Source organism: Aquarana catesbeiana, linkage group LG03 (assembly GCF_042186555.1).
Source record: "Aquarana catesbeiana isolate 2022-GZ linkage group LG03, ASM4218655v1, whole genome shotgun sequence".
Lineage (NCBI taxonomy): Eukaryota > Metazoa > Chordata > Amphibia > Anura > Ranidae > Aquarana > Aquarana catesbeiana.
In genome coordinates, this window is record NC_133326.1 from 142,047,543 (window position 1) to 142,073,659 (window position 26,117).

General features: G+C 42.0%; 1 protein-coding gene across 5 annotated transcripts in view; it reads left to right on the forward strand.

The window, feature by feature from the left end:
* Nucleotides 1-26,117, forward strand: part of NRF1 (nuclear respiratory factor 1) — a 123,606-nt gene that overhangs the window by 53,407 nt on the left and 44,082 nt on the right. For all 5 annotated transcript variants that reach the window (XM_073619355.1, XM_073619351.1, XM_073619356.1 and 2 more), the window contains exons 4-6: nucleotides 2,658-2,784; nucleotides 7,953-8,093; nucleotides 19,745-19,903. In XM_073619355.1, coding sequence (XP_073475456.1) covers nucleotides 2,658-2,784; nucleotides 7,953-8,093; nucleotides 19,745-19,903 — 427 coding nt within the window. The remainder of the gene's footprint in view (nucleotides 1-2,657; nucleotides 2,785-7,952; nucleotides 8,094-19,744; nucleotides 19,904-26,117) is intronic.

Here is a 26,117-nt window from a genome sequence, read left to right on the forward strand (position 1 = left end):
GGCTGGCACCCTCGGAAGTATATCATATACAGAATTCTTGCCTTTCTACAATTAAGGGTAGAGATGAAGTTGGCCTTGAGTACTATTAAGGGCCAAGTCTCACCTTTATCGGTCTTATTTCAAAGACCGCTTGCTTCACATTCTTTAGTCGGGGTTTTATGCAAGGGGTGATGCGGCTTAATCCGCCAGTTAGATCACCTTTGAACCCTTGGGACTTGAACTTAGTTTTGACAGTGTTACAAAAACAGCCATTTGAACCAATACAGCATATTCCCTTAGTCCTTCTGACAAGGAAGTTAATGTTCTTGGTTGCTATATCCTCAGCAAGGAGGGTTTCGGAATTGGCTACTCTTTCTTGTAAAGAGCCATATTTGATTATTCACGAGGACAGAGTGGTGTTGCGCCCTCATCCAGGTTTTCTGCCAAAAGTGGTGTCAGGTTTTCACCTGAACCAAGATATTGTCCTGCCATCGTTTTTTTCCAAATCCATGTTCCAGGGAAAAGAAGTCACTACATTGTCTTGATGTGGTGAGTGCGGTCAAGGTCTATTTAAAGACGACTGCTCAGTTCCAGAAGACTGATGTCTTATTTATACTGCCAGAAGGTTGCTAAGTGGATTCGGCAAGTTATAATTCAGGCTTATGATTTAAGGGGTAAGATTCCACCTTTTCAAGTCAAAGCGCACTCTACCAGGGCGGTTAGTGCTTCTTGGGCAGTGCGTCACCAGGCCTCCATGGCTCAGATCTGTAAGTCCGCAACTTGGTCTTCAGTGTATACATTCACCAAGTTTTATCAGGTGGATGTAAGAAGGCATGAGGATATCACCTTTGGGCGCAATGTGCTGCAGGCAGCAGTATAGGTCCTCAAGTCTGCGTCTCCCTCTCCTCAAATAGCATTCCTATAGGATGTCCCACATAGTGATTACTATGGTTCTCTGTGTCCCGTGATGTACGATAAAGAAAATAGGATTTTTATAACGGCTTACCTTTTCTTGGAGTACATCATGGGACACAGAGGTCCCTCCCCTCTTTCTGGGGTTTAGGTATATTGCTTTGCTACAAAAACTGAGGTACTCCTGGTAGGAGGAGGGGTTATATAGGGAGTGAACTTCCTGTATTGGGTATGCCAGTGTCCATCACCTGAAGGTACCTATATACCCACATAGTGATTACTATCATGCTCTGTGTCCCGTGATGTACTCCAAGAAAAGGATTTTACAGGTAAACTGTTATAAAAATCCTATTATTCAGAAACAGAATCTTCTGAGAAACGGTCAAGTTTTAAATGCTATGTGTCTGGATCTTGAAAGCGCTCCACGGATAACTTTTACTGCTACACTAATGTCCAGAAAGTTTCACTCTCCAGAGCCCGCTGTCTGAAGGTCACATTTCAAGTTAGTCCTGCACATCCAGTCCAGAGGGGTCTGGTACAGTGCTCCAAAGTTAGGGTTGGGAAAGGCAGATTTATAGAGAGCAGCTCCGCAACGGTGTAGAAAGAACCTTGATTGAAATCAATGAAGAAGGAATTCAAGAAAAAAAAATAGCAAAAATTGCTACTTAAAGTATATGTGAACTTTCACCTTGTAAAACAACCCATTCATTTTAAAATAGAAATAAAAGGTAAAACATTTTGTTTATATGGTGCATTCATAAAGTATTCAGATCGCCTCAATTTCAATTTAGTGTAAATCATCTTATTACATTGGGGGCTTGGTGTAGAATCCTTTCATTTACACTAGTGGCCAGTGCAAAAGTCCCCCCCTTACATTAGTGGTTAGTGTAAATCCCTCGTTACATTGGTTACTGTGAATGCTCCTATTACATTAGTGGTCAGTGTAAATCCCCTTTACATTGGTGGTCATTGTAAATCTTCCCAATCATTGGGACTTGGTGTACAATCCTTTTATTAACACTACTGGCCAGTGTGAAGGTCCCCCTCCTTACATTGGTGATTGCTGTGAATGCTTCTATTACATTAGTGGTCAGTGTAAACCCCTATTACATTGGTGGCCCAGTGTTAAAACTCCTTTATATTGGTAGTCAGTAAAAAAAAAAAAAAAAAATCAGCATTGCCATTGATCACACCCTCCCCTCTCCCCAGCACTGCCACTGATCCCAGGAGTTCTAGGATCCTTAGGAGTTTTCTGTCAATTGATGGGTCCCCTCCCCACCCCAGTCCATGGTGTGCAGGCAGGTGGAGAGCGAAAATGCATGGATCCTAGGTTCATCACCCTAGAGCAGTAGGGGCCAAGAAAATGTTTGCCCAAGGTCCAATCAATATTAAAGATGACCCTGATTGTGATACTTTCTGCACTTCTGTCCTGCATACGCTGCCTTCTGTCATATACTTCTCTCCTGCATGCACTGCCATCATACCCTTCCCACTGTTCTCCTGCAAAAACTGTCCTCCTTCACACCCTGCACTTCCCTCTGGCATGCACTACCCACCATCATGCCCTCTATTTTCCTCCTTGCATATACTGCCTACAAAGACACTTCTTCTTAACATTGTTTTCAATATCACCCACCTTGCCCATTCTGGAGCAGGCACACTTTTGCTAGTAATAATTCTTTATGCATATAAGTTCCATCAAGTACTTTTTCTTCTGTGTTGCAGCATCCTGTTGGACTTTTCTCATGCTTTGGTTTTGTTGGCAGGAAACTGAGGGCAACGTTGGATGAGTATACTACCAGAGTAGGGCAGCAAGCCATTGTCTTGTGCATTTCTCCTTCCAAACCCAATCCAGTCTTTAAAGTGTTTGGAGCGGCTCCCCTGGAGAATGTTGTGAGTTTTTTTACCAATTTTACCAGTGTTGTCTAATTGGGTATTATTTATAAAAAAAAAAAAAGTTGCATGACCTGTAATTTGTTCTTTTGAATTTGCAGTTATAACATTTTATTTCCAGTGTAAGCACAAGCACTTTTTTCCTTGTCAAAAGAAGTTTTATTGAGTATACAATATTATAAAGATACATAAAGTAAGTTTACAAGGATCTATAAAGTAAGCTCATTGTTTTACAGTAGGGATTATATAGGTAAATATCATGAAATTTCAAATATTAAACCTTGGGTTCACGTAAACCTAAATTAAAGATATATATCATTTCCTTAGTTACTTTTGTAGGTATTTAAATGATTTATACCTACTATATATATTGTTTACAGGTAGAGTGTATATAGGTCAAATAAATTCTGATAATGAGCTTTAATCGTAAGGTGGAGAAAAGGAAAGAGAAAGAAGAAAAAGGGTTGAAAGGCAGAGGTATGGTCCACAAGGTTGTCCCGCTCGTCAGTTTATTATTCTTTTTAGTTCTCTTTGAAGCCTTAGAATGGGTGTCTCTGTAAGTCATTTAATCTGTTACCATGGCAACAGGACAGAGTCATGGAAATTTGACAACAAGCACTTTTTTCCTGCTCCAAAAGATTTGTTTTGTATTTTGTAAGGTTAAAAATATGTGAGCTACCATTACCATTGGTTTTCAAATTTGCATGCATTGAGGTTGTCTTCCTACTATTGAGTAATTGACGTTTAAGACTTCACTGCCTACATGCTTGCTCTAGGGCAGCCTTTTTCAACCAGAGTTTCCAGGCAACCTGGGATGCCTTGAAGTTCCTTCAGGGGTGCCTTGGTAAAATGTGGGTGGGGACCATCTTCCCCTCACTCGTCTCTATGCCCAGCATGGGTGAGCATTCAATCGCCTCTGCCGCTGCCGACAGCTCCGGTAAGCGGCGGGGGCCCTCTCCTGCCGCCGATAAAAGTGATCTCGCTGCGAATCTGCCGCAGAGACCACTTTTATCTGAAACCGGACCGCCTACTAAAGAAGAGGATACTGGGGTTATGGCAGCTAGCTGCAGCAATAGCAACAATATCCCTCTTCAAAGTACGGACGTATAACGACGGTGGGCGGTCCGGAAGTGGTTAAAGCGCCCCTGTGTGCTCGCCCACAGAAGCGAATGCACAGGTAAGTCCCGCCCACATATGTTAACGCCGTTCAAACCACACATGTGAGGTATTGCCGCGTTAGAGCGAGAGCAACAATTCTAGCCCTGGACCTCCTCTGTAACTCAACATGTAACCTGTAAAAAATGTTAAAGCGTCGCCTATGGAGATTTTTAAGTACCAAAGTTTGGCGCCATTCCACAAGTGTGTGCAATTTTAAAGCGTGACAAGTTGGGTTTTTATTTACTCGGCGTAACATCATCTTTCACATTATACAAAAAAAATTGGGCTAACTTTACTGTTTCGTTTTTTTTAATTCACGAAAATGTTTTTTCCCCGACTTCAGTCACGCAATTTCGCTGCCACATTTTACCTTGATTTTGCGGTGATTTGGGATCAGTACTACTTTGTACGACTTTACAGGGTTGGGGTTTACAAATGCTTTGACCCTCAGCTTGTGCTTACAGCTTGTGCCTACAAAGTTGTACTGAAATCGTGTCTATATTATTCAGGTACGATTTGCATGCTACTTGAGGGTTTAACATTGAGGTCTATGGACATCAACTCGCATGGAAGTTGGACCAAAGTAGTGCAGGGACTACTTTGAAGTCGGCACGACTTACAGTTGTACCAATATGAATGGTAGTCATTGAAAATCATGGAGAATGACTTGTCATGCGATTTTGCAGTACAAAATCGTGGGACAAGTCGTATAAGTGTGAAAGGGGCCTAAGATGGTTAACAATCCTGGCTCTTAGGTGGTTTAAGGAATAGGTCTTTGTTGCCTGTAACATATTTTTTTTTAAAAGGCAAATTGAGACATAGTGAGCATCAGACGGGGGGTTGGGACAAGAGAGGAGAAGGTGGCACTTTATACCGACGATGCCCTCCTGTTTCTTGGTGATGCACAATGCTCATTATTAGCAGTTAATCTCACACTTTGGAACATATTTGGACTGTATTAATTGGCCAAATATTTTCCAAAGTGTGAGATTAAGTCAGTTTTATTACCCATAGATTCTTTACAGGACTCCTTATTGAGGGATGCTCTCCAAATCCGTACGGTACAAACTTTTAAATATCTCGGAATTGGCATATATCCAGGGACGTGCAGGATTAGGCCCCTTTCACACTTGTACGACTTTTCCTATGACTTGGGAGTTCAAAGTAGTCCCTGCACTACTTTGGTCTGACTTTGATGTGAGTTACACAGGCATTACCTGAAATCACGTCAAAATTGCGTCCGCAAAATCACTGCAAAATTGCGCGACTTTGAAGTCGTGTTAGTGTGAAAGGGGCCTTAGGCTGGGTTCACACTGGTACGACAAACGCACCGACGTTGGGAGCTCATGTCACATGACGTGTGAAAATCAATGATTCCCTATGAGAGCCATCTTAACTGGTCCAACACAAGTCGTTCCGACTTTGAAAATGCTCCCTGCACTTTGGTCCTACTTCAACCCATTGAATATCGATGAAGTCGGATCAAAGTAGGATCCTTGTCCTAACCATCCGTCTTGTGACATGGTGATTACAACAGCAGTCAAAGGAATTTGTCACTCTGGGATTGTTTTGATTGGTCAAATGACTCTGGGATTGTTTTGATTGGTCAAATGACAAGTTGTACTATCTTAAAGTAGGAGCAAAATCTTATCTTGTTCTTTCAAGTCAGATGGAGGTAGGACCGATGTAGGACAGATGTATCGGGGCAAAGTAGGATGATAGTCGTACAACAGTTGTGCCGTATCAGTGTGAACCCAGCCTAATGTGACTCTTAAAGTGGATGTAAACCCTTAGACATGAAATTAAAAAAAAAAAAAAAAAAAAAAAGCACATCCTGCTATACAGTGTACTTGTGTCTCTCCAAAGCACTAAGGCCGGGTTTACACTGGTACAACACGACTGTTGTAGGACTGTCATCCTACTTTGGTCCTACTTTCATCCGACTTGAATGAACAGGATACAATTTTGCTCCAACTTTGAGATAGTCCAACTTGTCATTTGACTAATCAAAACAATTCCATTGTGACATAAGTTCCTTTTTCCTGCTGCTGTAACCGCCATGTCGGGTATCACAAGTCGGATGCTTAGGGCGAGGATCCGTCTTCAGTGATATTGAATGGGCTGAGAACAGACCAAAATCAGACCAAAGTAGTGCAGGAACCTTTTCTAAAATCGGACCGACTTGTGTCGGACCAGTTAAGACGGCTCTCATAGGGAACCATTGATTTTTACATGTCATGCGACGTATGCTCCCACAGTCGGAGCGTATGTCGCACCAGTGTGAAGTATCATTTCTCTCTGTTGCCTGGTTCCTCCTCTAAAGAGAAAGCTGCTCCAGGTGAACACATTAGCCATCCACCGCTTAGTCAGGGTTTAAGTGAAGGTGCTAGCATGGCTCTTCTGATGATACACAATCAAAAGAAATCCAGATTTCACTGCAACAGTTCACCTTTATTGATCCTTCATGCAAAAAGCATCACAGACCGCATGGGGTACAGTAAAATTTGACGTGTTTCATGCTATGACTAGCGTTTACTTCTAACCAACCTGGTGTGAGGTTATTGGTAAGCACTAGTACCAGCGTGAAACGCATCAACTTGCACTGTCTGTGATGTCTTTTACGTGAAGGATCAATCAAGGTGTAGTGTCCACAACTCTTATTCGGATAACATCAAATCGGTATAAAAAGATTGACTCAATTTTTTGATCTAGAGGAAAAAAAAAGCAACCCGGAATTAAATTATCCATACTGGTGTCAGTCATAGGCGCCAGAGGTTTAGCTGTCCCCCACTCCAGGTCCTACTTCTTGGCCTCACAGCTCCAGCATTTACTGGGATGGGACAAGGAAGACTTATTATCGAATACCAGGTATACTACAAAATACCCCCTCTTGGCTCTCCTAGAATCTAGATGTCAAAGGGGTAAGTATGTCTCTCAACTGTATGATAATGGTCTTGTTAAAGAGGAACTCCGACCTCCCTCCCCATTTTTTTTTTTCCCTCCCAACTTACCTGATGGTGGTATCCGCACAATTCAGATACTCGTACATCTAGTGGATTCAGCGTGGACCTGCTGAGATCATCTCATGCCCAGCCACAGCTCCGTCCAACGCTGCCATGTTCTATCTGGCGTCGTCAAGAGGTTTGCCGGCTCTTCCGCGTTCAGTGGGTGGGCCTCTCAATGATGCCCTGAAAGGCCCTTCCCCTCCTTCTGTTCTTCAATGAAAGCCTATGCCTCTTGGGATATGTGATGTACATATCCCAGAAGGCACCGCGGGCAGTGTGCGCATCATGCGCCTACGGCGAGTGATGTGCATGGAGAGGCGGGGCGAACTTTCAATTAAAATTTCTTTTTGAAATTGCCCGGAATCCTTGGGTGGGTGAAGGTCTGCTTTAAGACATCTGAGCAATTATGCACTGAATTTGACATACCACGCCAGAGGTTCTTTCAATATTGAGACATGCTATCCATACACAATCATGCACTCATACCATGCAGCTTTGGCAGTCCTCAATTGCCAACCCACTATCAAGTAGTGACTCTAAAAAGGGCATTATTTACCAAATATATGCTACGCTCCACACCAAATGTCAAAGGACAGAGTACAAACTAGAAAAAACTGGACCAGAAAATAAGTCCCTCATTTGGATGACCAGTGGGAACAAGCACTGACCGCACTACCACTGGTTTCTCTGTCATTTTCTAATTGTACGTAGAATTATATTAAAAAATGGATTGTAAAGTGAAAACGCTTAAAAATCTTCTTTTTTTTTTCACAATTATTTTTCTTTATAACTCTCTTCATCTTGCAGCTATAATGTAGAATGGTATTACTTAAAGTTTCATCATTATTTCTTGCCTATTCTACCATCAGAGACACAGAATAATATATATTTTTAGCTGACAGCTGTGTTACCAGAGGTGTCTTTAAACCCTGGGGCAGCCATGTAGCTAAGCGCTGAGAAGAGGAGAGCTGCTGTCATCTGTTTACCACCTCTGTATTCCCTTAGGTACGCAAGTATAAGAGTATGATCCTGGAGGACTTGGAAACTGCATTAGCAGAGCATGCGCCTGTGCAGCAAGACATCAACTCTGACCTGCCCCCCCTGACTATAGATGGCATTCCAGTATCTGTGGATAAGATGACACAGGTGAGGAGGCAGCTGGTATATTAAAATCCTAAAATATTCCATGTGTTTTTACTTCTGTACAGTGAGGAAATGCACTGCTCCATGGCAACTGAAAGAATTATTTAATTTATTCTCTGTCCATAACAGCTCTGTCATTTCAAAACACTTGGCCATTCTTACCAGAATACCATTCCCTCCTGTGTTGCTTAACACACATGAATACAGTGTGCACCTCATAAGATGTAAATGCAAAAAAATTGCCACTCTTTAAAAGTAATTGAAAGTGCCATTATCAGAATAGTAGTTCAGCAGCTCAAAGAGGATTCTGGTGGTTTGTGTTTACTTATAGCATCATGTAAAAGCATGCCATTTTGTCAAGCCACATAAAAAGTAGTGGGTTTGTCGTTGCAGCCAATAGCTGATTCATAGGCAGATTAAATGCTTTTGCATAAGTATTGGCTTAAGGCAGGGGTGTCAAACTCCTTTTCAGCGCTGGCCACATCAGCATTATTGTTGCTCTCAAAGGGCCAGTTGTATCTGTAAGGCCCGGTTCACACTGATGCGAGTTCATAACGAATGCGATGCGTCAAAAACCCTTTAAATTCGCATGTCATCCCTAAAGTCATTGTTTTCAATGATGGTCATTCACATACATGCGTTGCAATTCCTCCCCGAATGTGATGCGATAAAAAGGGTCTTGTGCGAGTTTACTGCGTTGCGAATTTAGTCTCCATAGACATCGATGTAAATTGGTCTTGAATCGCATTGATGGTTCACATATGTGCAAATTCCTCCTCCACACTCTGCACACACTCCACAAAAACCAGAACGAGAACAGGAAGTTTGGGTTCCATTGGCCAGACAAAAATCGCAGTCACCTCCCAAAATGACAACTCATTCCAGTAGAATCACAGTAAATTCGCAACAAACACGTAATGAATTCGCAAAGAAGATTTGTAACGCAGTCGGGTCAAAATCACGCTAAATTCACAACGCATCAGTGGGAACCGGGCCTAAGACTGGATGTCCAGAGCAAGCCCTCCCCACCATCAGAAGTCGAGTCCCCTGCCCTCCCTTACATCACAGTGCACCCCCCTTACCCTGTGCTGCTGCCAGGAAGAAGCTGGGAAGCAGAAAGTGCAGGCTCTAGAGGAGGACCCAAGGGTGGCAAGAGTCTGCTTCATGATGAGACCGGGGAGGCGGAGACAAGGGGTGCTGTGGCTGCACAAAGAGGCACAGAATCTGTGGGAGGAGCCCTGTCGCCCTCTCTGCTGTCGACTGATGAGCTGGGGGGGGGGGGGAGATGAGGGGGTTCCGCAGCTGCAGGAGAGGTGCGAGGGCCACATCAAATGGCCTAGAGGGGCCTAGGGTAACTATTAAGTAGTTTCACTTCAACTTCACTGAAGGTAGTAATGGGTAAAAAAAAAAAAATAAGGAATTTAGTCTGAGATGGTTATTGCCATGTGACAGAAAGGAAGATATTACTTTCTGGCTTTCTTCTTATTTAAACCCTCGTTTGTGGAAAATCTACTATTTCAGTTATCATTTGTGTAACCTGCCCTTAAAGTTGAACCCCAGTCAGAAAATGAAGTCCTGCTAGAGGTCTTCAGGCTGGCCTCTTTTGCAGTAATGACTATGTAAAACATTAGAAATAAGTGCCTATAGTGTTTAAAGTCTAGTAATACGCTCTCACCCTGCTCTGCACATGTTCCGTTGCTCTCCATTTGTAGGCACTGTGCTGAATTTGTAGAGGCCGAGCTGCTGACAGCCTAAAGCTTTACTGCTGTACAGGGGCTCTGGGTTTCAGCAAAATGGCAGCCTTCAGCAAGAATAAACCGTAAGAACGCTGAAGGCAATTTACAGCACTCATTAATTCTGGTAGCATAATTAATAATGTAGAATGTATGTTGCTTGCAAAAGAACAATATTCTTTATCAAGTTATTATGGGTAAAGTTCTGCTTTAACAGCTTTAGTTCCTAAGCCTTTGTGATGGTATTTCCTGATAAAACAATAATGGGCCATACGCAGACCTGTAGTTTGTATTCTGTATTGCCTGCCAGTGTGATGAATTCTACCGTTGGCTTCTGAATTGAGATTAGCAGTATTACATTTTGATTTTTTCAGTGCAGCCTGGATTAAATAAACCATGAATGGGTTGAAGTGGAGTGTAATTTCCTTTGGGATTACTCAGCAACTTTAGAGCTGCCAGTAACCTTTCATCAGTGAGATTCATTAAAAGGGACAAGTGAAGCTGAGCTCAGGTGTGCAGTTCGCTATTCTGGCTGTAGGTGACACAACCTTAATTGCTCTATTTTCTGTTTTTGTCTTAAGGGAGACAAAGCTGTCAGGGTGTCACGGGCTTGTAAATCCAATGTGTTTGTATGCCTAAAACATTAGAACGTTTACATTATTAACCCCTGGAATGTTTTTCCTATGAATATGGTATACTTGTGTTGTATAGTTTTAAAGACTGAAAGCACTGACTAGATCATACTTTTACCTGCTTTCAAAATCATATAATTCAACCACTGGTGTGCTTAAAATATCCTCTTCAGGCATTAGTGCATGCAGGAGAAATTGCAGAATATCATAACCTGGAAGTAGAGACTTGCATAGGGGTTAGATGCCTGGAAAGTGCAAAAACTCTGGGTATTTTGTGAGTCTGCTTTACATTAGGTAGGAGGGAAATTGACAGTCTCAGGTTGAGTTGAATATTCATGCCTAATGTGTACACCTGTCCCTCGAAGTGCAGTTTAGTTTGGGATTTTAAACTGGTAAAAACGGGGGTGTGATATTAACACCACATGCTTATTCCATTGCTTTTAATATCAGAAATAACTGGTCAGATGTGACCCGGACCATATCCAGTCTGCTTACTCTGATGGCACATTAGCCATTTCCCCCTCTTTTTCTTTAAGAGCAGCAGTTTGTTTAGAGAATGTTGTGTGCTGTAAAGTGTGTTTGTGCGTAGAATACGGTAATTTTTGTATTTGCACACTACATATTTCCCTACTTACTGATCTGTGAATTGTCCATCCTATTAATTAGAGTTTTTTTTACAGGTGAACAGGCTTTAGTATGACTGCTTCTGCTGCTGATCATGTCTCCAGGGGTTGTAGTTAACAAGAAGACTGTGAACTACAGAGGCCCAGTAATTGCTACTTTGCAATCTTAGTGTGGTGGTATCAATAAGGGTAATCTGTAATTATTGGCTAGGTTATAAGTGGGGGGATATTATATGTACATGATGTGTAAAATATAAAAGCACATACAATATTAACAACAGAAAAATAGATTTATGTGTAGGTTCTGGATGCAACGTGACTAATCAAAAGGATTGGTGTATACAAGTTAAGGTCCAAATCCAGGAACCACCTCCCCTGCAGCCCCTCTCCCCCTTCCTGTGCATTTTATGTTTTTTGTTTTTTAACTACTTGCCTACAGGGCACTTTCACCCCCTTCCTGCCTAGGCCAAGTTTCAGCTTTCAGCGCACTTTGAATGACAATTGCCTGGTCAAGCAACACTGTACCCAAATTCATTTTTTACCATTTTCTTCATACAAATGGAGCTTTCTTTTGGTGGTATTTAATCACTGCTTGGTTTTTTTATTTTTTACAAAAAAGATGAAAAATTTAAAAAAAAAAAAAAAAAAAGTTTTTCTTAGTTTCTGTTAGTAAATTTTGTAAATAAGTAATTTTTTTTTTTCCTTCACTGATGAGGCTGCACTGATGGGCGCTGATGAGGCTGCACTGATGGGCACTGATGGGCTGCATTGATGAGGCATGCACTGATGGACACTGAAAGGCAGCAGTGACTGGCATCACTGATAGGCACTGATTGGTGGCACTGGGGGGTTTTACTGTAATCTGGGCACTGATGATCAGTACCCTGATTACATGTCTTGGTGTTCCCTGCGAGGAGATGCCGCTGGTCGGCTCTCCTCACCCCACACACTGTCAGTGTGAGGCGATGAGAGCCAATCACTGGCATTTCCATGTTTACATGTGACCAGCTGTGATTGGACACAGGCGATCACTCGGTTAAAAAGCCGCATGATCGACTCTTTACAGAGATCAGGGTCGTGCTATGTCCTAGTAACACGGCGCAGCCGCGATCGCTGCACACAAGAGTGGCCATTCTGGGGCGACGTCATATGACGTCGTTCCAGAACGAGAGCCGCACCGCTCCTCCATCATTTGAGGGTGGGCGGGCAGCAAGCCATTAATAACCTTCTTCAGATGTCTTTGGGCTGATCATTTGACACACATGGTCACCACCTTCCCCTCCAGCCCTAGGCTCTGTATCATTACTCTGTAAGTGCTCGGTCCATGGTAATGCTCTTTGGAGGGGAATCCTTGACACCCTGTACTCACAGTATGTCCTCAGTCTTCCAAGTTGAATCACGTTGGGCATCATTCAACTCAATAGACTGTAGAGTTTTTATGGTGAAATGGATTTACTGTGGTTGAGAGCATTAGAGAGGAGGTGAGTATTGCAGCCAGACCTGCAAGTTGCAGGGATGGACCTTTTTTTTTTTAAAAAAGCCTGGAGTTGAGGGGCTATAATTGTGATGTGTTTGTGAGCGGTTCTGAATGTTGCAGCTGCATTTTGATTAGACAACGTTGTCTTTTTTAACTCTCTTGGCTGAGGTGGTGGGAATTTTTTACCCAGTTTTTTGCATTACTATTTGTAATTTTGTATTAAAGTTCCCTTATCTTAAGCTGCATGGTCCTTAGTAACCTCTTTTAGGTGAGGTACTTCCCCACTGTGTTCTTTTTGTGTTTAACTCTTTGATTACCTGGATCACACCTGGACTGGTCAGCGACTTTAAGGGACGCTGTGCTTGCTCTCATACATTGCGCTTTGCAACGTTTATACCCTAGTGAGTTGCTGGCAATCTTTTTGTGTTTTGCATATATGCTCTTTATATTGCAGCTTTGTGCTTCCAAAAGGCAGCTCTGGCATTCATTCTAATTCTAGGATACTCACAATGTACAGTCGTGCTCAAAAGTTTGCATACCCTGGCAGAAATTGTGAAATTTTGGCATTAATATTGAAAATGACTGATCATGCCTTAGGATAGCAATCGCATGAAGCCATTAACACATAGTTTTTGGATCCTTTTTAAATCATAACGGAAATCGCCCAAATGGCCCTGATAAAGTTTACATACCCCGGAATGTTTGGCCTTGGTACAGATGCAGAAGGTGGCACACAGGTTAAAATGGCAATTAAAGGTTAATTCCCAACATTTGTGGCATTTTAAATCACAATTAGTGTCTGTGTCTAAATAGTCAATGAGTTTGTTAGCTCTTACATGGATGCACTAAGCAGGCTAGACACTGAGCCATGAGGTGGTAGAAAAGAACAGTCAAAATACCTGCGTAACAAGGTAATGAAACTTTACAAAGACGGAAAAGGATATGAAAAGATATCCAAAGCCTTGAATATGCCAGTCAGTACTATTGAATTACTTATTAAGAAGTGGAAAATTAGGGGCTCTTTTGATACCAAGCCAAGGTCAGGTATACCAAGAAACATTGCAGCCACAATTGGTGGAAGAATTGCTCAGAATATAAAGAAAAACCCACAGGTAACTGCAGGAGAAATACAGGCTGCTCTCCAAAAAGACGGCGTGTTTTTTTTTAACTACTTCAGCCCCGGACCATTTGGCTGGTCAAAGACCAGAGCACTGTTTACAATTTGGCACTGCGCTGCTTTAACTGGTAATTGCACGGTCATGCAATGTTGTACCCAAACAAAATTTGCGTCCTTTTTTTCCCACAAATAGAGCTTTCTTTTAATGGTATTTGATTGCCTCTGCGATTTTTTTTTTTTTTTTTTTTTTTTTTGCGATATAAACGGAAAAGGACCTAAAATTTTGAAAAAAATTGTTTTCTACTTTTTGTTAGAAGAAAAATCCATTAAACTCAATTTTAGTCATACATTTAGGCCAAAATGTATTCAGCCACATGTCTTTGGTAAAAAAAAAAAGTCAATAAGCGTATATTTATTGGTTTGCGCAAAAGTTATAGCATCTACAAACTAGGGTACATTTTCTGGAATTTACGCAGCTTTTAGTTTGGCTGCCTATCTCATTTCTTGAGGTGCTAAAATGGCAGGGCAGTACAACCCCCCCCCCCCCCCATTTTGGAAAGTAGACACCCTAATCTGATTGCTGTACTATGTGACAGGTGGTGATCGGGGGTGAATTATGTGCCTACGTGACCTGGTGTCAGTGTAGTGTTGTGCAACTCACTTTTCTGATGCTCTCTCCTCTCGGTCTGGAAAGGAAAAGACCAACACGAGGGAGATGACATCACTTCCCCTGTCAGTGTTTACAGTTACACAGACGGGAAGGATATCATTCGTCAGGAGCGATCACCAGGTCCAGGCCAGATTTCAATGGCCTGGGCCTGAGGATTGATCGGTTCCTGATCGAATCTGATCGGCGGGGGTGCGCGCGCTCGACGTACCATAATGGCGATTCACCTGCCTGTGCCATTCTGCCGCAGTACAACTGCGGCGGCTGGTCAGGAACAGGTGCCAATGCCACAAAAAAGCCAATGAGGCATGTCAAGGTATTGTAACCAGAGTTTTTTGTGGAACTTGTACAGTAAAGGCTTCTTTCTGGCAACTTGACCATGCAGCTTTTTTTTGTTCAAGTACCATCGTTATGTGCGCCTTAAAAACAACCACACCATATTTTTTCAGAGCAGCCTGTATTTCTCCTGGGGTCACCTTTGGGTTTGTATCACGAACAGTTCCTGTGACAGTTGTGGCTGAAATCTTTCTTGATCTACCTGACCTTGGCTTGATATCAAGAGATTCCCTAATTATGCACTTCTTATTAAGTGATTGAACAGTACTGACTGGCACATTCAAGGCTTTGGATATCTTTTTATATCCGTTTCCATCTTTGTAAAGACTCATTATCTTGTTACGCAGGTCTTTTGACTGTTCTACCTCCTCATGGCTCAGTGTCTAGCCTGCTTAGTGCATCCATGTGAGAGTTAACAAACTAACTTGACTATTTATTCACACAGTAATTGTGATTTAAAAAGCCACAAATGTGGAAAATTAACCTTTTAATTGCCATTTTAACCTGTGTGTGCCACCTTCTGTGTCTGTACCAAGGCCAAACATTCCAGGGTATGTAAACTTTTTATCAGGGCCATTTGGGTGATTTCTGTTGTTATGATTTAAAAAGGATCCAAAAAACTGTGATAATGGCTTCATGTGATTGCTATCCTTAAATAAATATAAGACGTTTTTTTGGCATGATCAGTCATATTTTCAATATTAATGACAAAATTTCACAATTTCTGCAAGGGTATGCAAACTTTTGAGCACAACTGTACTTTTTGTAGAGGCTGGGTCAGAGAGGTGCTCATTCAATTCTGTACTAATTTTGGTATTGAGCACCGATCTTTTAGGTGTTTATGCATGATGATGAGTAAGGATGAGCTCAGGTGTGTTCGCCACTCCTCGTGCCTGCCAGGAAGCTGACACTCCACAAGGTAGTAAAACATTTCCCTTTCTGTGCAGCCGCTGATCGGGAAATATCTCACTGCCTGTGATTATCGCTGCGTAGTGTCAGCTTCCTGGCGGGCGCGAGCACGTGGAGTTACGAACATGCCTAAGCTCATCCTTAATGGTAAGCATTGACTTGCATCCACTATCCTCTTTGCCAGTGCGGTTTCTTGCATGCAGAACTTATTTTGAAATTGTTTGTATTCCCTATAAAAATCACCATGTTGCAGTTTTTTTGTTTTTTGTTTTAAACCAATGCATCAGTAATTCAGGCACTAACAATTTGACTCCTTTGAAACTTTGTTAGTTGCTTCATAATTCATTTTAAAAACTTGAATATCAAACTGTTGACTGACATACTTTCTTTTTATAAACCACAGATGGTGTTTATAGTAGTGATGCACCAAATTTTTGGCCGCCGAAACATAACGGCCAAGAATGGCCTTTTCGGCAAAATGCCTAAAAGGAAATCTCGCCAAAAATGGGGGTGGGGCCCTGTCCCCCGGTGCTGCCCATTACGGGGGTGTCCTTCTGGCGCGGCGCGCTGCAGTCCTCTCCTCTCTTCTCCTCCTCCCCTCCCCTCCCTCCACGCCGCAATCTCCGTTGTGTCACGGAGCTTAACTACACAGACCACAGTAACAATGTCCCGCCTCCTGTGACAGAAGGCACACTGATCCAATGGTGGGACATTGAATCAGTGTGACGTGATTACAGGAGGTGGGACATCGTTACTGCGACCCGGGCAATTCAAATGCACCTCCGTGACACATGGAGATCGCCGCTCTGATTCGGGCACTGGCAGGCTACATGACGGGCACAGGTGAGACTGCATCTTATGGGCACATGTGGGCTGCATCTGAGGGGCAAACATCTGACCATCTCCTCTACCATGTCTGCAGTCTTTGACCATCTCCTCTACCATGTCCGCAGTCTCTGACCATCTGTTGTACCGTGTCCCCAGTCTCTGACCATCTCCTGTACCGTGCCCCCAGTCTCTGACCATCTCCTCTACCATGTCTGCAGTCTCTGACCATCTGCTGTACCATGTCCCCAGTCTCTGACCATCTCCTGTTATGTGTCTGCAGTCACTGACAATCTCCTGTACCATGTCCCTAGTCCCTGACCATCTCCTGTACCATGTCCCCAGTCTCTGACCATCTCCTGTAATGTGTCTGCTGTCACTGACAATCTCCTGTATAAAAATATTTTTAAAAATAGTCACTTTCGGTGTCGGTGCTGTTTCGGTTTTCAGGATCAAGGAAGATTTATTTTCGGTATCAGTTTCAGCACCAAAAAACCCATTTGGTGCATCCCTAGTTTATAATGCATATTATTTATAATGTTAGTCTATATTATACATTATATATCATGTTAATTTTCTTGTTTCTCTGTTTGCATTGCCTATCGCATGTAAATTTATACTTTTAGTGTTTATAAGGTATATTTCAGTTCTTGAGTATGTGGTTATTGGTGTACTGAGTATATAATCTTGTTGCACACCATTCATACATACATACATGCAAGTGTGAAAAAAAAATTGCAGTACAATCCATACACCACCAAAAGTGAACATTGATTAAAATTCAGTAAATATATGTATGTGTGTGTGTGTGTGTGTGATATATATATATGCCGCTGGCCATTTTTTGCAGTTTGTATTTGAACACCATTGTGCATAAAATCCACAACTTTTAAATATGAGAAGCAAATAAAAATATCAAATGTGCACATATGCTATGTACCAGATGATGCTGTTGTGCAATCTTTCCACAGTCTTGCATTTCCTCAGTTACCTTAGGGAGCAAGGTTACACCAGCCTAAACCAGGGAATAATGTGCATCTGGTAGGCTTGTATATAACATGGAATGGTATTAGTGCTCGTAAATATGACTGGGTTTGTGTTATAAGGCAATATTTTGTGGCTAGGTCAAATGCCTTGTTCTCACAGCCCCTTTACTTTTTTCATAATGTTTTTTAAAATACCATCTATAAAGATAGATTACAAAATGATTAATATTTGTGTGTAATAATTAGAGATGTCAAAGCTGCTGAAAAGGGATAGCAGGCAGAGCGCATCTAAATTTTACAACCAACCTGCTGGTATACTACTTGATGGTAAGCTGGAATGATGTTCAGGCCAGCAAGAGGCAGGGTAGAGGGGCATAATAATTGCAAGCACAGGCCTTGCAATCTTCAGACATGACATGGCTGCAAAAATAAAATATTGTGGTGTACATTTAATAAGTGGCGAAAATCGGTGATAAGACATTTCAGCATTTGTTAACGTGATAAGTCCCTAGTGAGGTGTTTAATAGACCAGTGATAAATCAGTTAGGAGTTTAAAAACCGAGAACATCCAATTTCTTCTCTTCACTGCAAATTCTTGGTGATAAGTACACACAAAGCATTGGGAATGTACCTGTTTAAGGTAAAAGGCATAAAGGTGCCCCCCCCTATATTTATCACCAAGTCATACTTGGTGATAAAACCTTTTTTTTTGGTGAAACACCAGGACAAATCAGACATGACTGCAGGATTGCTTGTGCTGTAAAGCATCCACTAGGGCGCTTTTCAGCATGTACCTCCTCGTTTTCTCCTCCCTTGACCCACAGGTGGAAATTCATTATTATCTATAGGAATGTTGTTGTTTTTTTTGTGCAAAGGTGCACGGTACAAGCAACCGTTTTTCACAAAGTCTTTCAGTGCAGCACCTTGAGAGAAGCTCCTCCCCTTTTCCCAGGAAGCACTGCATCATATGGTCTTTTAAAGGCTGCTTCCAGTCAGACTCATCCGTTTTTAGCGTTTCTTGCAGCCTAATGTGGAGACACTGCAGAGAAACCGAGGAGGTGCTGCTCTCAGGTGCTGTACTGGAGTATACATGTCCCACCGCAGCATTCAGTCTGACGGATGGAGCATGATCCCAGGGATCCACTCTCTCTTCAGTGCCCAGGGAGAGTCAATACTGTCAGGTGTCTTGTTTCCCTGAGGAAGGGAACCCTTGCTTGTCGTGCTCGGAGGACAGCTGTTGTCACTTCAGGCAGAAGGGGACTTCCAGTGGGCTTAGCGGCTTCTGGTGGCTTGAAGCAGCCTGAATCATTTATTGGGGGCTTACTTTTATGCTGGGACTTCACCAGCTTGAGTGACCTGGAGTCTGCAGCGAAAGCGGTGGCAGGTGCTTCTGGCACCAGCCATCTCAAGGCAAGGCTAGGGCCGCACAAAATTCACTTAACATAATTCATTATCATTTTAAAAATGATTTGAAATGTCACAAATTAACCATTCAATTCCATGCATTGCGTTGCAACGCTTTGTGGTGGCATGCAGTGAGTTGCATTTTGTTGCAACTCAATGCAGCATTATGGTGTAAACAGGATGCACAAAAAACTATTATATTTATTGTGCCTTGCTTTGAGCCTGCGTTGATCTATGCAGATCAGAGTAACTTAAGGGACATGATTTGAACCATAGAGAGCAATTGTTCAAAAAAAAGAAAAAGTTGCGCCTTGTAAGCGTTATGATAACATTACTGTTGTCTAGGGGCGTTCTATAATAATATGGGGCTATCTATGTGGTTTTTTTTTTTAATTCACGTATGTGAGACCATTAGCCTATGACCGTTTCTATTAGGACCTTATCTTTCCTCCTGTGAATACCTGTGTGCATTTTTTCCCCTCTTTTATCTCCAGGCTTTTCTCCTCACATTGTGGTGATATTTTATGGCTGCTTATAGAAAATATTACTGTGACAATTCAGCCACTTAAACAGGCTGAAACTTTTCTCCAGCAGTGGTGAAATACCACTGTAATGGAAACAAGTAGCTGTTTCAACATGTTACACAAGTATTATCACGGGTTATCACTATCTGGGAATTTTCCCAAAGAAATGGCATGCATCAAGGGTGCATGCATGTAGACAGGAGAGGCTGCAGGAGACCAGCAGCATTAAGATGCAACAAAGGTTGAAAAAATTGTCAAAAGTATTTTGTTTTAAAAAAATGGCAGTAATGCTTATACAGAGTGTTTTAGCAAACTGAAATGTATTCAGTTAGTATATACAACTAATTTTAAAGAGACTTCGTGTTCACCAGGATAAGCATTCTTCCTAATATCTTACACTTCCATCTTTTTTTGCTTCTAGGCCCAGTTGCGTGCATTCATTCCAGAGATGCTGAAGTATTCTACGGGTCGAGGTAAACCAGGCTGGGGCAAAGAAAGCTGTAAACCTATCTGGTGGCCTGATGACATACCTTGGGCTAATGTTCGTAGTGATGTCCGAACCGAAGAACAAAAACAGAGGGTAAAATATTTACCTATAATAGAACTATACTGTACCAAGAATTGCGATTTTATCAGATGACGCAGTACAACTCTTTATGTGCATTATGCTTACGCTCTTTCTCTACAGTCAGCTCCCCTACCCACCCAACCCAGTTCCTCCTCCTTTTTTTTTTTTTCTTTTTGTTATCTTAATCGTACAGTACAAGACACGGGATTGGATATTTATAGACCCTGGGGTTTATAAGCTGCCACCTTCCGGTGATTGGACTCTGATGAAGCTTTGCTGGGTGTACGCCTATAATCTTGTCCCACTCTTGCTAGTGTTTTTTTAGGTGATAGATCTCCTCTCCCTTATGAAGAAGTTCTTCTGTGCCTAACTAGTTTATTATTTTACTTCAAATTCTTCAATCAACTTTCACTACATTCTACTATAACAAGAGAAGCAGTGCATACAAATTGGTGTAACCTTAGTAATGCCTTGGAACTGTACCCTGACCCCATGTTGTAGGGAAGGCCTGTAATGTTCCTTCAGGCACTGGATCCTGCTTGGGAGCTCAACTTGGCACTGAGTGTAATTCATTCCTATGGTTCTCAGGCCCTGAAAACCCTTTTTCTACAAGGACTTCACTGCAGGACAGTCAACAACTGGGTTATTTTTTAATCCTTCTATGGCTATGCTTAACCTCATTTCCTAACCCTACTTTGTGATTACCCCATAGGGGTATACCCTCACTTATAGCAGTGGCAAAAGTCAGACGCCAGGGAGCTGCGGCAAAAACTCCAGCAAACGTTCACTCTGCTGATTGGAAAAACACAAACCTGGTCCAGAGTGTTTGGTTTGCTGTATTCCCTGTTCCTTTTCAATGTCCAAAAGGGGGCTAAATGTGCTTTGCTGCATTGCCCTATTCCGGGCCTTTTCACTCATCAGTCTAGTCTAGTATTCTTCACGGCATGCACGCTAAATTCCTTAAGATCTGGGAACCATGGTTGACGTATGCTTTCCTTGCTCTTCCCTTGGCAAGCGTGGGTCGACTTTAATTGATGTTTTCTGGCGGCCTCGGGCCCCACATATCCTGGCTTCTTTGACAATTATGGGGTTTTCCCAAAACTACATGTATGTATGTTTTAATTTAGATCGGCCTGTTTGAGAAGGAGATGTTATGCTGTTTGCTGTTATGTCCATTCATGTTTTTTTTTGTTTTTTTGTTTTTTTTTAAGTTGCTAGTCGTAGTCCCTGCACGGGCGGACTAGGTACATTTGTATTACTACCTACCTTTGCTATATTTACAATAAAAAATGATTGAACAAGAAAAAAGCTCAAACCACTCAGAGTGACAATGTTTCCCTTGCACCAAAGCAGGACCCCATTTTAACACCAGTCTCTGCACCCAATTCTAGCTTTATCACAGGCATGCAACAAATGGTCTACATGACCGAGGCAGATATTTCTGCAACTGTCAGACTTTCCTGAACAACGAACGGTTTTATTGCAACCATCAATGTTTAGTGCTCGAAAGCGCAAGACCCTAAGCACACAGCTAAAATAACGAAGGAGTGGCTTCACAACAACTCCGTGACTATTCTTGAATGGCCCAGCCAGAGTCCTGACTTAAACCCAATTGAGCATCTCTGGAGAGACCTAAAAATGGCTGTCCACCAACGTTTGCCATCCAACCTGACAGAACTGGAGAGGATCTGCAAGGAGGAATGCCAGAGGATCCCCAAATCCAGGTGTGAAAAACTTGCTGCATCTTTCCCAAAAAGACTCATGGCTGTATTAGATCAAAAGGGTGCTTCTACTAAATACTGAGCAAAGGGTCTGAATACTTAGGACCATGTGATATTTCAGTTTTTCTTTTTTAATAAATCTGCAAAAATCTCAACAATTCTGTGTTTTTCTGTCAATATGGGGTGCTGTGTGTACTTTAATAAGGGAAAAAAATGAACTTAAATGATTTTAGCAAATGGCTGCATGATAACAAAGAGTGAAAAATTTAAGGGGGTCTGAATACTTTCCGTCCCCACTGTATGTTCACTTGCTAATGTAACATTGCCACACTTGATTTCCCCCCGTCTCACCAAGCCCCGTTGGATACGAATCGATCTGTAAAGTCTAAAAAGACATTCCCCTTCCATGAAAAAAAAGAATAGGCAATGAGAATTTGAGACACTCTTAAAGACTCTTTTTGCTCTTGCAGGTCCAGCTCTGCAGCAAGCTATTAGTGCAGTTTGTAAAACTGCATCAAATTGCACTAGGGTAGTGAACAACTAACAGGATCTTGTCTTCCTGGAACGAACTCTGGCGGAACACTTACAAACACTGCCTTTCACCTTAGTTTTTTGTGTTGATGCCCTAGAACAAATCACGATGCACATCTCCAGAAAGGCTCTTCTTTCTGAAGAGGCTGAAGCTGCCTGTAAAAGATGCTTCACTCGTATGCCTTTTAAAGGAGGACAAGTTCATAAAGGATGTCATGGAAGGAAAGGTTCTATTTCCACAATGGAAGGCTCCAAAAAGCCCTCATCCATGGGGGATCCCCTCAAAACGAAGAGCCTCCCCCCATCACTGTCCTCGGGCTTCATCTTCAAAGCCAAAATTCAGCCCTTCCGTCTGCTGCAAGACTTGGAACACAAATACTACCAAGTCTGCCTGCCACAAAGTCTCCTCCACAATGAAGGGGCATCCTCACTCCTGACTGGGAAGATGTCTGGTACGGTTTGAGTTTGTCTGGGTCACAGATGTTCCAGATCTATAGGTTCAATTTGTGGTTTTAAAGGTGTACAAAATAGTCTTCCCCCTCATTGTTTCCTTCTCTGAAACCTTGCAACATCTGCCAAAGAATAGTCTATTTGCAGATAGCCTGAGCCATCTCTTGCTGCAGGAAATGGTGGTCCAGGTTCCTCTGTAGGACAGGTTCCAACGGTTCTCTTCAAACCTGTTTATGGTGCCAAACCCAAATTTGGGGATATTTGTCTTATCCAGGACCTAAAATCCCTGAACAAGTACTTTCTTGTTCCAAAGTTTCGCTTGGAATCCACAAGGTTGGTTTTTGCTTCTCTGAGACCATAGCATCAGACAGTAGACATTTAAGATGCCTACCTACATACCCCCATTTACCTACATCATAAGTGCTCTCTGCACTTTGCCGTAGAAGACAAACCCTTCCAATTTTTTGGTCTGATGTTCATATATTTGGCCTATCCCCTGCACACAGAGTATTCGCAAATGTGATAGCACCCCTAATCGCCCTCTTAGGAATTTAAGGCGTCCTGGTCACAGAGTACCTAGACAACCTTCTACTGAAGGATTAATCTCCCTTACAACTATCTGCAAATGTCCAAAAGACTATTCAGATTCTTAAGGCTTTCGAATTGGGTAATACTTTTTCAAAAGTATGCCCTCCTGTCTTTCTAGAATACTTAGGCCTCATTCCAGAGACAGCCTGCACAAAAGTTTTCCTTCCAGAAAACAATGTTGTTTCTCTGAGATCTCATGCTTGGACCTTGAGAACAAAAAGATATCCCTCAGTGAGTTTCTCCATGGGAGTCCTGGGTCTCATGATAGCTTCATTTGAAGCAGGTTCCTTTTACTCAGTTCCACTCAAGGCCTCATCAGCACAGCATTCTGTTGGCCTGGAACAAACACTACTTCCTTTGACCTCCCATATGCTTCTCTCCAGTCAAGCAAGAAACTCCCTAGCTTGGTAAAGAGAAAAGGGACATTGAGGCCATACACAGGGCCCCGGGACTTTAACGGTGCTCGATAAGCAGAGTGAAAGTTAATAGGATAAAAAAATTATTTTTTTATTGAAGAATCTTAAAAGGGAACAGACATGAGACAAAACACTAATACATGTTTACAAAGCAAATTAGATAACTAATTGATACAGAGGTTGATACCACTTTCTCAACATGTTTCGCTTTCTTAAGCTTCTTCAGGAGATACAGTGTGGCCTTTGATCAACTATAAAGTAAAAAATAAGACCTAAAAACTCATGTCTAGGAATATGTTGTAATCATTGTATTGAATGGGTACATCAAAAACAAAGCATTTTCAGATATAATTCAATATAAGGGTAAATATTGTTGCTTAATATTTAATAATAATGTAACAACAGGATTGCAAACAGAAAATAATAATCTGTATTAAAACAGTAATAATGAATGAATCAATCGAAAGAAAAAAAAAAAAAAACACAACACACACCAAAAAATTCACCTTACCCGTATCAGAAAAGCTAAAAATAGCTGTAGGTATATATTAAAAACTTGAAATTGTGCGCAGAAGAATTAAGCCCTCCAGCCCATGACTCACTGGCAAAGCATGCAGAGAGAGACAAAAACATTCAAAAATGTAGAGTAGATGAAATTCTCTAGAAAGAGACAAAATCAAATACACAGGTATCAAAAAAAACGATAGGCAAAGGAATGAATAATTGCCAAAGTAAACTGTTAGTAATAGGACACCCTGGGGTGGTATAAATCAAAAGTAATTAGTACAGAATACCTTATGAGGTAAGTAGAATCAATCAAATAGCAGAATCACATCCGAAGGATGGTTTGGAGCACTTCGCCTTTTAGAGTAAGGGGTTCTTTAAATGCAGCAGGATGCAAACAACAACTTTGGCAGGATATAGGACAAGGACCCCACATATACCCTGCGGGACACAAAGCCTAAGAATTTGTTGTATTTCCTATGGCTGAGAACCTAAAAATTTAAGAAGGAATAGGCAGAATATAATCTATCAAGTCTGTGGAGAATATATAGTAGCAAATCCCTGGTTAACATAGGATAAGGAACTTGTGGAAATCGCCAAAATTGTAGGGAAGAACACAGAAATTAGTTCAACCAAAGAACCACATCGTTGTCTGCCTACAAGCATCGGAGGGGAATGACAGAGGGTGGCGGGGATGCCCCCGCTTTATAACCCTCTCCAGCGTGACGGCGTCTGACTCGCCGTCACGCTGCGGACCGTAAATAGGAAAACCGCGTATGCGCGCGCACCCAGACTATAGAGTGGCGGCAACATCAGCGACGCACAATGCGTTCGCTGGCTCGCGGCCATTTTAGAAAATCCAGTGCCCATAGTTAGGCACATAGGGAGCCCTTGGAAAGGAAACAAGGAAGGCAATAATGCCTAAACTAATTCCCCAAGGGAAAAAGAGCCAAAAACAATATCAATAGAACTGGAGAGCGTGCGCAGACATCGGTCCTCATAAACAGGGCAACAGAGCAGTTGGAATATTGATTGGAAACCATACTGCTGAGTGCCCCGGGTGTCCGTACATGCCATAAGTAGTGGGGGATGGGCTGGAAAAGCAAAAAAAGAGAGAGTTTTTGAAAAAGGTATCAAATGTAAAAAATGTCAATGTTAAATAATTAATAATTTGTAATAATATTACTGTAATTATAACATACTCAGGTATAGGATAAGTGGTGGTATGAAAAAAAAAAAACATGAAAAATGGATCGAATTGCTAATTAGAGGAAAGGTTTAAAGCTTAGAACATCATTTAAACCAGGATATTTGAGAGCATTTAGAGTGAAGATCCACCTGGTCTTGTGCTGCAATAAAACCCTATCGTAATCTCCACGTCTTTCATTTGGAGGGGCGTATTCAAGGGCAAAAAAATGCATTTTTTTTTATCATCAAATTGGTGACAAAGACCTATATGCCGGCTGATGGGGGTTTCCATCTTTTTCTTCGTAACCAGAGAGACGTGGTCTCTAATTCGATGAAAAAAAGGACGTTTAGTTTTCCCCACATAAAAGGCATTGCACTCGCATATCATTAAGTAGACCACGCCGATGGATTGGCAGGTGGCTAGGAAGTTTGGATTGTAGAGTTGTCCGTTAGGGAGAACGATATTGCGTGATGCATAAATATATCTGCAGAAGTCACACTTGTGGTAAGGTCTAGTTCCCTTAGTACTGGCATTGTTTTTGGACAAAGGGGCATGATGGCTATGAACAATGTGGTCCCTAATTGAGCGGGAACGTTTGTATGTAATTTCCGGATGATCCTTTAAGTGTTTAGATACATTGGGATCTCCCATCAGTAAATACCAATGTTTCTGTAAGAGATCCCGTATCTGCTGGTGTTGTACAGAGAAAGTAGTAATTAATCTTAAACCAGGATCTAATTTAGGGGTAGCTCGACCATGGATAAGATGGATACGGTCCCTTAGGTAGGCTCTTTTAAGGCATTTGTTACTATAGCCACGCATTCTGA